The sequence below is a fragment of the Aotus nancymaae genome, unplaced genomic scaffold (genome assembly GCF_030222135.1).
Source record: "Aotus nancymaae isolate 86718 unplaced genomic scaffold, 86718_ANA_hifiasm-v0.15.2.pri h1tg000058l, whole genome shotgun sequence".
Lineage (NCBI taxonomy): Eukaryota > Metazoa > Chordata > Mammalia > Primates > Aotidae > Aotus > Aotus nancymaae.
In genome coordinates, this window is record NW_026988472.1 from 12,439,984 (window position 1) to 12,453,298 (window position 13,315).

The following is a 13,315-nucleotide window of genomic DNA, read 5'->3' on the forward strand; positions in this document are numbered from 1 at the left end:
GCCTTGTTTCTCTGAAATAAACCCCACTTGATGTGGTATATTATTCTTTTACATATTGCTGAATTCTATGAGCAAACATTTTGTTAAAGATTTTTATATCTGTATTCATGAGGGATATTGGTCAATAGTTCTCTTTGTTTTTGTACTGCTTTTATCTGTTTTTGGTATCAGAGTAATCTGGCCTCATAAAATGAGTTCGACATGTTCCCTACTCTTTTGTTTTCTGGAAGAGATTGTGTAGAGTTGGTGTTAATTATTTTCATTAAACTTTCAGTAGAATTCTCCAGTGAAACCATCTGGGTCTGGAAACTTCTTTTTTGGGAGGTTTTCAATTATGAAGCCAATTTCTTTATTAGTTATAGGGCTTTTCAGATGACCTATTTCATATTGGGTAAGTGGTGGTAGTTTATGAAATTGGTCAATTTCATTTAAGTTGTCAAATTTATGTTGCTTGTACCATTCCCTTGTTATCTTTTTGATGTCTGTGGGGTCTATAGTGATATCCCATTTTTGATATATCTTCTCTGTTTTTGGTCAGTCTTGCTAGACATTTGCCAATTTTATTGATCTTTTCCAAAAAACCAGCTATTTATTTCATTGATTTTCTGTATTGTTTTTCTTTTTTTTTTTCACCTTGATAGCAACCAGTGGTAGAACTGTATTGGTTTTCTAATTTCATTTTAATTTATTTCTGTTTCTATCTTTATTATTTCCTTCCTTCTGTCTGACTCTATCCAGACAGCATAATAAAGCAAAGTATGCGATTACTGAAAAGTACATATGGTGTCAGTTCATTGCATTTTTCCAGATGTGTATAAATAATGATTACATAAGTGTAGAAACTGACATTTACAGAGATTACATCAAAAGAAATTCCCTCTGAAATAAGATAATAAAACAGATTGATTTTTCTGGCTTGTGGTTTGTGGTGTTACTTAATAGCCATGAATCATTTCTGTAACCAAGGTTCTTATTCTAAATTGATTCAGAAACCCCCTGAAATTCAGTCTGGTATTTTGACCCCTGTGACTTTGATATGATCAGTACCTACTCGTTCCTTACTTCTCCAGGCTGATAGAGGCCCCGACAAGCTGTTAAGTAGCTGCTCAGAAGTCAGAAGCCCAGGGTGTTTCTTGGAGTTCACCATAAATAGGAGTTAGCTGTGCTTCTTAACTATGGCTAATTTCAAGTCTGTGTATAATATAAAAATGGATATAACTATAAATCCAAAGCCAGGTCACTGCTTTCCATAAATCCAATTTATCTTTTTAAATTGGTGTTTTGTGATTGATATTTTAAAACGTAATGGCAAAATGTGCAAATTGCTTTCTGTCGAAACATAATATTTTTCTTAGTCTCTTGAGTAATAATTGTTATTGACAAAGGACGTATTTTTGGCAACTTAAAAATTGATTGTGTGATTATTTCGGCTGACAAGCCTTATGTGTGTCCTGACCACATTGTGACAACGTGATGACTGTCTTCTTGGAGCCCTCAGCTTCAAATAACACACACAAAATGGTGGTGGTGGTGATGGTGGGGGAAAGTGAAACGACATACACTCAGGTGGCCAAATGAACTGTAGCCTTCACACTCCAGAATGTAGTAATGTAATCATTCAAAGACAGATAAGAATGCCCTACTTGGCATAATCCTATTAGACTGAGAATTTGTAATAAAGCTCTTTGCAAGATAACATAAAGAATAAAGGAAGGGAAAAGCTCTGAGCTCTTTATGTAATGGCATTTGCAACTGGATATTTTAAAAGACTTTAAAGATGCCTCCTTGTAATCAAAGGCAGTATCCTATAAGAGGAAAAGCTGAGGCTCTGGAGTCTAGCAGCCTGAGTTGGAATCTTGGCTGTAGCATTTCTACCTTTGTGACCTTGGGCAACTTATTTCACCTGTAACCCTCAGTTTCCTCACCAACTAATGGGGGCAGTCGTAGTGTGAGGATAAAATGTGGTAATAAATAAATGTGATGAAGAATTCTCTTATCAGTGTACCATCTGACACATAAGCACTTAGTATATTTTAGCTGTTATTATATTAATAGTATTAGTCATAGCATTACAGCTGCTACTATTATTAATACTATTACTCAAGAGACAATGAATCTTACATTAAGGAATCTGGGTTATTTTTCTGGTGTTTACTATAATTTTTCAATGCTGTAGTAATAGAGTCTGATTTAAGTCACATTCTGAACATGTAACTAATTAAAAGTACCACCTTAAGAAGCATGTCCTCACTTGTAGAAGTCAGGGGATATTAGTGACATGAGAATTTGGGCATTGTCTAGTGAAATAGTTTTCAATCTTTTTCTTCACTATTGCCCCTGCTGAGGAGCCTTGAAAAACTTTTTCCCCAATTACCTCCCCTAGTGAAATTTTAATGCTACAGATCTACTATACATCTCTGTCTGTGCTGTGGAACTTTGGAGGACAATAAACCATCATAATATCTAAGTTTTCTTTTTTACCTACAAGAACCAATTTTTTTTTTGAGACAGTCTCGCTCTGTTGCCCAGGTTGGAGTGCAGTGGCGCGATCTTGGCTCACTGCAACCTCCGCCTCCCAGGTTCAAGCCATTCTCCTGCCTCAGCCTCCTGAGTAGCTGGGATTACAGGCACGTGCCACCATGTCCAGCTAATTTTTGTATTTTTAGTAGAGTTGGGGTTTCTCCATGTTGGTCAGGCTGTTCTCGAACTCCTGACCTTGTGATCTGCCCGCCTCAGCCACACAAAGTGCTAGGATTACAGGTGTGAGTCACCGCACCCGGCCTTAAGAACCAATTTTTATACCCATGAGGGTGATACTGCCTCCGTTGAGAATACCTGGTTTAGTGTAGTGGTTCTCAACTGAGGGCAATTTTGCCCCCCTGGGGATATTTGGCAGTATCTGGAGATGTTTTTAGTTGGCTGCAACCAGAGGAAGGGGTCAAAACCTCAGCTTCTTGGTGGATAGGGTTGCTACTAGTATCTTGTAGGTGAAAGCCAGAGACTCTGTTAAACTTCTTCCAATGCACAGTATGGCTCACCACAACAGAGAATTATCTGACCCAAAATGTCAGTGCTGCCAAGTTTACGAAACCTTGCTCCAACATGATGGTAAGATTCAAATGTACTCTGAGTAACCCAGAAATTAAGGAAGGTGAAGGTGGACCATGCCAACTCAAAGGCTACAAGGTAAAAGGAATAGCAGAAGTTAGGTTCCTGACTTTCAGGTTGATCCTGTGTACAACATGGTTTGCTTGTCTGGGAAAAAAAGGTCATCTTTGTCTTCTTAAGTAACTTGCTGTTTTTCAATTATATCATGCTTTTTGTTCTGTCAAATATGTGTAAAAATATGTGTAAACACTTTAAATATGTATAACATATTTAAGCAACAATTTCCTTTTTTCTGTTTTTTGTATCTTGCTTTATAAAACAGATGAATTTCTGAAAAAATTACGTAAATTTATTTTCTATGAGGTGTATTTCATCCTCTGATTTTATTTTACATTATATTTTGAGAGGCTCATCCTCATTCCTGATCAATCCTCATTTGACCTGGCTCCTAACATTGTTACTTTAAATTTAAATGTAGTGGCCTCTCAGCCTCTCTGGGTTTTAGAGGACGGGGACGGTTTAAGAGAGGATATACATTTATTGAAAGTGAGAAATACTCTCTCATGGACATGGTCCAGATCATGTGCCCAGAGCTCCTAGCTCTCCTGTTGTCCCCATCACACTCACATTCCCTTCTTCTGCTGCCCAGAGTTGGCGTCGAGGAGCCCTCCGAAGAGGACCAGAACGAACACCGCTGGCAGTACTTCAGGTGACACAAGGGCATCCTCAGAAAAAATTAACTGGGCCTGGCTTTTCTCTTCTTTCTAACCTCAGATATTTCTCTTTACACTGTTTTACTCTTCCTGTATGTGCCAACCTCCACCCGTTTTAGTAAAGGGGCAAAAGGTTAAGTCAGTTCTAATCATTTTTTTCCACCCTTCCTCTGGGTTGATTGATGTGTCAGTGTTCTTGGGATTCTCTCTGCTTTCCCCGCATGTTAGACAATGTGTTGCCAACACAAAGCCTGAGTTGTCAAGTGTCTCCTTTTTGTACAACTGAGCTTAGTGTTAAGAGCAGCTCATTTTCAGAGCCACGCTTTTCCCACAAAATCCTGCTTATGATCTAGTAAATAAGGCTCTTAATTCATAAAGAGAACTAGAATTTTCATATTTCAACCATGACTGGGGTAAGGCTTACATCATCTTAATTAAATATCACTGCTGTTACAGTTTTTCAAAATACGTATTTGTGTACTTGTGCCTTGTCATGGTCAATCAGAAGATATGAAGAATATTTAACCAAAAAGATAAAGATTCTTCTAATGCAGTTTGTTTCTTAGTATCCTTCCAAGTTTATGATATAACTATGCTTAAGGGTGGTGATGTCTGGGCAAGCCGAGTACAAACTTGAATGTTTCTTCTTTCCTTCCTGTTTCTCTAATTGGCATGTTTTCTTCCTGATCTGATTCTGTGTACTGTTAGATACGTCAAATGCAAAATAGGCTTCAACTCTGTTCTTGGCACTATGAGACTATTTCACTTCTTTGAGGGCAGTGGTGAGACCAGTGGGACATGGGTCTTGGGATATCACCAAGCCCTGTATGTACACTGTACTGACACCCATGAAATTAAGTATTTAAGCTCACTGAAATCAGACTTTTTTCTACACACACATATTCCTTTTTGGAGACTGACTTTGATACCAGCTAAATTGCAGAGGAAACCCTTTCCTTTAAAGCATGCCTTCAAGAAGGAAAGTCCTTCAGGCAAAGTGTAAGTTATTACACTTGGGACATGAGCAAATTCAGATTATGACATGCTGTTCAAGACGTTATATGAAGATGTATGTCTCATATTCCTCAAATTACTCAAAACCTTGACCATTCAGGGACTTTTTTTAAAAAAATGATTAATTAACGTAGAATACTTCTAAACATTCCAAGATTTCATTGCATTTTATCTGTTAATCAGAATGGACAAGTTATACTAACAGAGAAATTATCAACTTTTGGTATTTATTCATTCCAGAATGAGCACATCAGTTTGCTTGCGTTATTTTTTCATTTAGTGTGGGATGTCCACATCTGTCTAATTCATAATGGAAATAAAGATAATTGTGTCCATTCTGAAAGAAAAGACTGTCATTTGTGTTCTTATGAGCTTAACCCTGATGTATCAGGGGAATGCTAAAATAAGATATAATAAAACAGCATAAAAAGTTCCAGTGTCAGGAGAGAGATACATAAAGTGAACAGTAACCTGATACTAGGAATTTCAGAAAGTTGGGGGACCCTCAAGTCTTCTGAGGCTTTAAACCTGCAATTAAAATCCTGTGCCTGGGATGGGCGCGGTGGTTCATGCCTGTAATCCCAGCACTTTGGGAGGCCGAGGTGGGTGGATCACCTGAGGTCAGGAGTTCGAAACCAGCCTGGCCAAAATGGTGAAACCCCATCTTTACCAAAAATACAAAAATTAGCCAGGTGTGGTAGCGCATGCCTGTAGTCCCAGATACTTGGGAGGCTGAGGCAGGAGAATCACTTGAACCCAGTAGATGGAGGTTGCAGTGAGCCAAGATCACGCTACTTCACTCTAGCCTGGGCGACAGAGCAAGACTCCGTCTCAAAAAAATTCTTAAAAAAAAAAAAAATCCTGTGCCTGTTCTTTCTTGCTGCCCAGTTCCTCACCAGAACACCCTGGCCCATTGCTTTACCTCCTCTTCCCAGAGACCAGTTTGGTTCTGGGCTCTGCCCCAAGGGTGGAGCTCTTTGTAGGAAACCACAAGGTCCCGTGTCATCCTTGGGGATTGGTCCAAGAGGCCCTCAACCCTGCCAGAAAAGTAATTACTAAATTGGCTTAAAGTAAACAGCCTTGAATAGGGGGAAAAAATTGCAGAACATCATTTGTTCATGACCCTGATCTGTTTTATTGTTTTTTGGGGGGGTTTTTTGGTTGTTGTTTAGCAGTAACAAGCTGATAAGCAGCTCTTTGCTTCCTTTCTTAGAAATCTCCTGTTCCGCGCTTACACCAGTAGCAAGGCCCTCCAAGAGACCCCAAGGGCCTTCCCACATTTCTCTGTCTGTGGGAGGGCCCGAGAGGTTTTTTTAGGCTCTCTGCTGTCAGGAGTTTGGACTGCATTTCAGACTTGGTTGATTATCAAGTGGCTGCAGTGAAGGTTGGAACTTCCATGGCAGATGTAGGATTTCCCTGGTATCTTTTTTTCTCTCCCCCATTGCCTAATGTTATCCATGTCTTCCATGGCACAGTTTCTTGCCTCAGAATGAGGAAGGTGTGAGGATTTAAAAAAAATGAACAGATGCACAGAGTGCCAGTTAGTATGTTACTAAGCCAAGACAATTGCCCTGGTGCTTTTATAGTATTTGTTATAAATGAGTCTTGCCATTTGGCTTTTTCTTTCTGTCTTTAGTTGTTGCTCTCAAATGTGTGAGTCCTCAAGGCCATCTTGATGCAAGAGGGTATAGGGGCACCAAGATTAAAAATAGATCAGGACTCTAGTTAATGATATTGTTAAAGAAAACATTATTCTGATATATATTAAACGGGTAAGGCAGACGTTGTTCAGGACCATCACGATTGGTATAGGGACCGCTGTGATGGGGTTTTGCAGCAGGGGAGAGAAACAGGGGTCAGTGGATGGAGTAAGGGGGTAAGGGGGATTCTGGCTAAACTGACCTAGCAAGATTCTTGCTGAAGACAGGCTAAGGGGATTATGCATCACCTGAGGGATTGTGGGGGATGAAGAACCCAATCAGATAATGGGGACAGGGGGTTTTGGCCAAACCAACTTAGCAAGACTCTTGCTAAAATTGGGCTATGCTGAGATGGACATGGAAGCCCAAAAGTCAGTACCTAGTTGGGAAGTGAATTCCTAGGAGTCTGACTAAAGTTTGGTCAAGGAGAGATTCTTTGTCAATATGCATGTGAAGTTTTTAGGGGAAGTGTACTGATGTCTGCAACTTTATCTGAATGCATCCAAAAAAATAAGATGGGCGATAGAGAAATGGATAGATAGGTAATAAGGAATATACCGTAAAATGTTAATGGCAGAATCTAGTGATGGTGGCCATATAGGGGGTTCACTATAAATTCTTTCAGCGTCTCTCTCCCTATATACTTGAAAAAATTTGTAACAAAATGTTAGGGAAATTAAAGCAGGCCAGGGCAGAAGTGAGGAAGCAGCATAGAGGAAGGGCCCAGTGCAGTGAGACCCACATTTTGATAACTGGGACCACCTGGTACAGAAAAGCAAGTGGACAGTTGCCAGCATGTGTTGTGTTCCAGAGGCCTTGCTCAGAGTGGAAGCACATGGGATTCATCGCCCCTCCAACCCTCTGGGATCTGAAGTGGTATGCGACCTCTTTCTCACAACTTCTGCATGACAGCCTTCCTCTCCTTTTAGCTAACCACTCCTTCTGCTTCGGGAAGATGGTCAGTCTCCGGGCTACTTCCAGCCTGCATGGCTACCATGGGCCAAGCTAATACTCTCTTTTTCTCTTTGTCTTTCTCCCTGGTGACTTTCAGAGTTGGTGTTGACCCCGATCAAGACCCACCACCCAACAATGACAGCTTTCAAGTCTTACAAGGGGTGAGTCACAAGAGATGCTTCTTCCTGAGGAAGACATTTGAGCATTTGCCACATGCCAGGCACTTTACATAGATTCCCTCATTGTGATCCTGACAACAGCCTTATGAAGTGTGTACTGCTGTCCCCATTTTACAGATTAAAAGCTGAAGTTTGGGAGTTTGAGTCATCTCAGAGTAAGTGATGGAGCCAGGCTTTGTCCCCAGGGTCTGTGTTCTTAACATTATGAAGGGTGTGGGCTCACCAGAAAGAGTCCCTGACTCCCCACTTTTCAGTAATGGATATTGGTTCTACAACTGGTTCCAAGTCTCTCAGTGGGCCCCAGGAGAAGGAGAGCAATATGATTTGACTGTCCATCCCAGGGATCTGAGGAAGCAAGGAGAGACATCAGGTGCCTGCAGGCATTCCTGTTCCTCCAGGGCCTGGGATCCTCTAGGTGAGGAATTTGGAAAGGGCGTAGTAGGGATGGCTTGCCTTTGCTCCATGAAGTCCAGGGCCTCAGGTGGGAAAACCAGGAGCCTGGGGCCGGAATCATACAAAGGTTCATTTACTCCTATGTTTGACACCTGGGCTGGAAGGCCTCGCCCACAAGGACCTCTGACTGGAATGTCTGTGCAAGGCTTTTCCTTGTGGCCTGAGCTGCCTGTCAGCATGGTGGCTGCAGGGTATTTGGATTTCTTATATGATGGCTCAGGGTTCCAAGAGCAAGTGTCCCAGCAAGCAAGGTAGAAGCTACATCACTTTTTCTGATCTAATCTTGAAAGTTCTACAGCATCACTTCTGTGGCTTTCTACTGCTTAGAAATGCATTCCTAAGACACAGCCCAGATTCAGTGGGAGGGGATAGAGACCATAACCTCTGGATGGGAAGAGTATCAGCAGATTTGCAGATATGATTTGAGGCTGCCATATCATCCCAGTTGTGCAGCTGTTGGGATGATTTTATCTCCAGGTTTGGCTCTACCCAGGTCAGTATCATCTGGGCAGGCAAGGTGGGGAAAGGAGAGTTATGATACGGGCAGAAATGTGTTACCAATATATTATTTGATCTTGGGAGTCAAGAACTATGTTGTTCAACATTGAATACCCAGTGCTGAGCACAGTGGCTGGCACATGCCGGAACTTGATAGGTGTTTGTTGGGTGGATGAGGGAGTGAGAGATGCAACGTGCAACAGGCAGCTTTACTGACCACATGTGTATGTTGTCCATGAAACCCTATTCATTTTATTTTTCCAGTCAGCTTTGAATCTGACTCATCATTTCACTTAATCCTAAATCCAGTCTGCAGCAGACTTCAGATTCCATAGGATCTTTGAAATGATTCTACCTACCAAATCAGATTTAAGAAGTCTGGCAAAATGTGGTGCTGTGTGGGGCCAATGCGGCGCCACTGTAGCCTTTTGTGGTTTCTTTCTCTTTAAGCGTGACCACAGTCTGATAAGGCATTTACAGCATTGATGTCCATTCTAGGTCCCTGCTCAAAGGACACAGATCCATGACCTGGAAAGTTCTGGACATTTTGGGAAGACTTTTCAATAAGCTACTTTGGAGATTTGGCATCCACTTTAATGAGCTCGAGAAGACCTTTGAGATGATCTTAGAATTGGCTATTATGTCAGTTGCGAACATTTGGTTTCAATGAGAAGTTCTCTTTGAAAATTTGCTATTTGACTCTAGCTTTGATTAAGGACTTTAGAAAACAGGGGTTCAGGAACTGAGCACCTGGAAGCTAATTTAGAGTTTGGGAGATCTTGAAACTCATCCTGAGAAAACCCCAGGGGAAAACATGATGGACATCCTCATTTCACCAAAGGGAAGATAATGGCTCTGGTAGAACATGGCCGCCCTATTCTAAAGCATCCTCCACAGAACTGTGGCCAGTCTAGATTAATTTTGTAAGAAAAAAGGCCAGGCCGGGTGCGATGGCTCACGCCTATAATCCCAGCACTTTGGGAGGCCGAGGAGGGTGGATCACGAGGTCAAGAGATCGAGACCATCCTGGTCAACGTAGTGAAACCTCATATCTACTAAACATATAAAAAATTAGCCGAGCATGGTGGCGCGTGCCTGTAATCCCAGCTACTCAGGAGGCTGAGGCAGGACAATTGCCTGAATCCAGGAGGCGGAGGTTGCAGTGAGCCAAGATCGCGCCATTGCACTCCAGCCTGGGTAACAAGAGCGAAACTCCGTCTCAAAAAAAAAAAAAACGAAAGAAAGAAAAAAGGCCAATAGTAAATGGATCGTAAGGTTTGGGGAGATTTCATCTTGCTCCAGACCACTCGAAACACCCCAGCCCCTTCGCTGTTTCCCATTGCTTCTACCTCTGCATTCAAGCATCTGTAACAGAAAATAAGTGAAAAGATTTGGCTAATCATGTAGTAGAACTTACGATGTATCACATAAACCCCGCACACTGGAAACACTGGGCTTGTAATTTGATTCAATAACAAGCTTACTGTCACTTTTCTGTGGAAATGTTTGAGTGAGAAAGCAGCAGGTCCAAAGTGCTGAGGGTTCTTCTGGTATTCGGTCCATGCAGTGACAGCTAAAATAGCCCACGCCCCCAGGTGGAGTGAGTCTCAGGAACCCCCCTGGATGGGCCTGGATGGATGAACTCAGTGTTCCTGTCAGCTCCCAGAGGGCCCCTTGGGCTGAGAGCACCATGCACGTGGTGTGATGAACGGGCTGGCAGAGACTCACGCTGCACTCCTAATGGCACCCTGTTTGCCACAGCCCTAGCCAGGAGCTGCGTCACAGCTTCCCCCTGACCTCTTTCCGTCCAAACCTCACACAATCATGCAGAGGGCCCCTCAAAGTCAGTTCCACTGACCTTTTGAAAGGTTTTCAAGATTGCTGTCATATAGGGAAAAACATGCAAACCTCAAGCTTGGTTCTCCAGGGTACCCTCATAGAAATGACTCATGCCCTGGCACAGAAAGGGCCTTATTTCTCCAGTTCCTCCTGGTCTGACCTCCTCATTCCAGTGAGCCACTAACAGCAGGGTTCGGAGCGCTCTGTGGTCATGAGAAACAGAGAAATATGTGGGCTTCTAATTTTTGGGTGAAACCCTGGGTTCTTGCAGTTTCCCCTGAAATAGATCCAGGTCACATGCTCTGTGTTGTCATGAAACTGAAATCAGAGGTAGGGAAAATCCAGATGTTTGTTCTCTGCCAGAGAAAAAAGTGCAGTTCTCTTTACCTCACTTTCTAAATATCTTCCTAAAAACAAACAAAAAAGTGACATTTGATGGGAAAGCATGTCTTGTAATGAGCACAATTTTCCTCACTGGTCTTGAAGTCCGGGGTTATAAACAGAGTCATGGCTAGGGAGCTACAGAATATTAGCTCATGTGGGAGAAGGAAGGGAGCTGTTGCCTAGAACTTTGCTTCATGTGGGGAAAGCATAAAAATGTCATGTCAGACTTCAGCTTTGTGTGCCTGGCAAGTTTGACTCATTAGAACAAAACAAGACAAAAAAATCTCAGTTGCTTTGTTTCTCTGGAGGTCTTGGTGACTTTGCAACCAAAACAAAAACAACCCCAACTGGAGGCAAGCTGCCCAGCCCCGGGGTGGCCTTCCAGCCCATTAAAGCGGGGGGACTTTTCATGCCAGACCAGACAGCTGAGATTTCTGTTGGTTGCACATGCAGACACATTCACTTCCTTCCCCGAGTTTACAGAAGAGCACTCATTGATGAGGCCACTTTGGAGCAGCTAAGAGTGTGAATCTGTATTTATCCCAGTTTTACCATGTCAGCAGGACAAGGTCACAAGCCGGATATTAGTGGGATGTGGAGGAAAGGAAACCACCAATGCCTGTGTATGTACACACGTGCGTGCATGTCTGTCTGTGTTTATGTAGTGAAAACTGTAGAAAATCAGCTGTTTATAGTTGTGTTCACATATGACTTTTCGAGCAAGTTCGAGTCATTTGTTTCCGGGTCGTCCTCATTTTTTGTTTGTTTGTTTTTGTTTTTGTTTCTTCAGGCTGAAATCTGATACCCCGTCACCTAAATCTTTAACTTCAAACAGTTGCGGAGGCGCCTTTCCTCCAATTACTACTCTGTAACCACTGCTTCCAAATGCCTCCCTTGGCCCCTGATTTCCCTTTCTGCTCTTCCTTTTCTGTTTTCTAGAGACTCAGAATCAAGATCAATTTATTCATTTATTTGACAAATAATTATTGAGCACCTGTTCTATTTCAGACATTCTTTCAGATTCTGGGAAAACATCTGTAACAAGATAGATGAATCTGCATCCTGAAGTGATAAAGGGTGAGGGTGGAGAGTGGCAGAAGCAAGACAGTGGAGACACTCAGGCCTCACCAGCCCCTCTGAAGCAGAATCTACATTTTAACAGTGTCCCCAGGGAATGTATGTACATTTTAGCATTAGAAAAGCCCTGATCTAGGCAATGCGTAGCTCTGGAGAGTTTTAAAGGAGGGAAGAAAACTATCTGTGTATCATGGTCAGAGACTTGATTCCTGGTTTTTTGTTTTGTTTTGTTTTGAAACAGGGTTTCCCTCTGTCACCAGGGCTAGAGTGCAGTGGTGCAATCACAGCTCACTGCAGCCTTGACCTCTTGGGCCCAAGGGATCCTCCCCCCTCAGCCTCCTGAGTAGCTAGGACCACAGGTGTGTGCCACTATACTAAGCTAATTTATAAGATATTTTTGTAGAGACAGGGTCTCACTTTGTTGCCCAGGCTGGTCTCAAACTCCTGGGCTCAAGTGATCCGCCCACTTAACCCTCCCAAAGTGTGAGGATTACAGGCATGAGCCCACTGTGCCTGGCTGATTCCCTGTTTCTAAACCCTATTATTACCCTTTGCTGAGAAATCTTGCGCCCATTATCCAAATGACATGACAAAGGCCCTCCATTATTCTGTTCCCAGACTTCTATAAATAACTACCTGATACTGGGTAATTTATGAAGAAAAGAGGTTCAATTGACTCATAGTTCTGCAAGCTGTACAGGAAGCATGGCTGGGAGGCCTCAGGAAACTTACAATCATAGCAAAGGCAAAGAGGAAGCAAGCATGTCTTACCATGACAGAGCAGGAGAGAGAGAGGGCAGGGAGGAAGTGCCACACTTTCAACCAGATCTCTTGAGAACTCACTATCACAAGAACAGCAAGGGGAAGTCTGCCCCCAGGATCCAGCCACCTCTTACCAGGCCCCTCCTCCAACACTTAGGATCACAACTTGAGATGAGATTTGTGGGGGGACACAGAGCCAAAACTTAGCAGGCCCAGGCTGGGCGCGGTGGCTCATACCTGTAATGCCATCACTTCGGGAGGCCAAGGCGGGCAAATCACCTGAGGTCAGGAGTTCGAGACCAGCCTGATCAACATGATGAAAACCCATCTCTACTAAAAATACAAAAATTAGCTGGGTGTGGTGGCAGGCACCTGTAATCCCACCTATTGGGGAGGCTGAGGCAGGAGAATCGCTTGAACCTGGGAGGCGGAGGTTGCAGTGAGCTGAGATCATGCCACTGCACTCCAGCCTGGGTGACAGAGCCAGACTCCATCTCCAAAAAAGAAAAAAAAAAAGCATATCAGGCCCAAATCAAGTGACATTTATTTACTCTTCTGCCCTGTAGTAGTTGTCTGTGACTGCTGTAACAAATTACCACAAAGTGGCTGAAAACAATACAGGTGTCTTTTCATC

General features: G+C 42.8%; 1 protein-coding gene across 1 annotated transcript in view; it reads left to right on the forward strand.

The window, feature by feature from the left end:
- The window catches only part of SLC9A7 (solute carrier family 9 member A7), a 143,561-nt gene that overhangs the window by 113,496 nt on the left and 16,750 nt on the right, over positions 1-13,315 (forward strand). The window contains exons 13-14 of the mRNA XM_012448195.3: positions 3,758-3,817; positions 7,587-7,650. Coding sequence (XP_012303618.2) covers positions 3,758-3,817; positions 7,587-7,650 — 124 coding nt within the window. The remainder of the gene's footprint in view (positions 1-3,757; positions 3,818-7,586; positions 7,651-13,315) is intronic.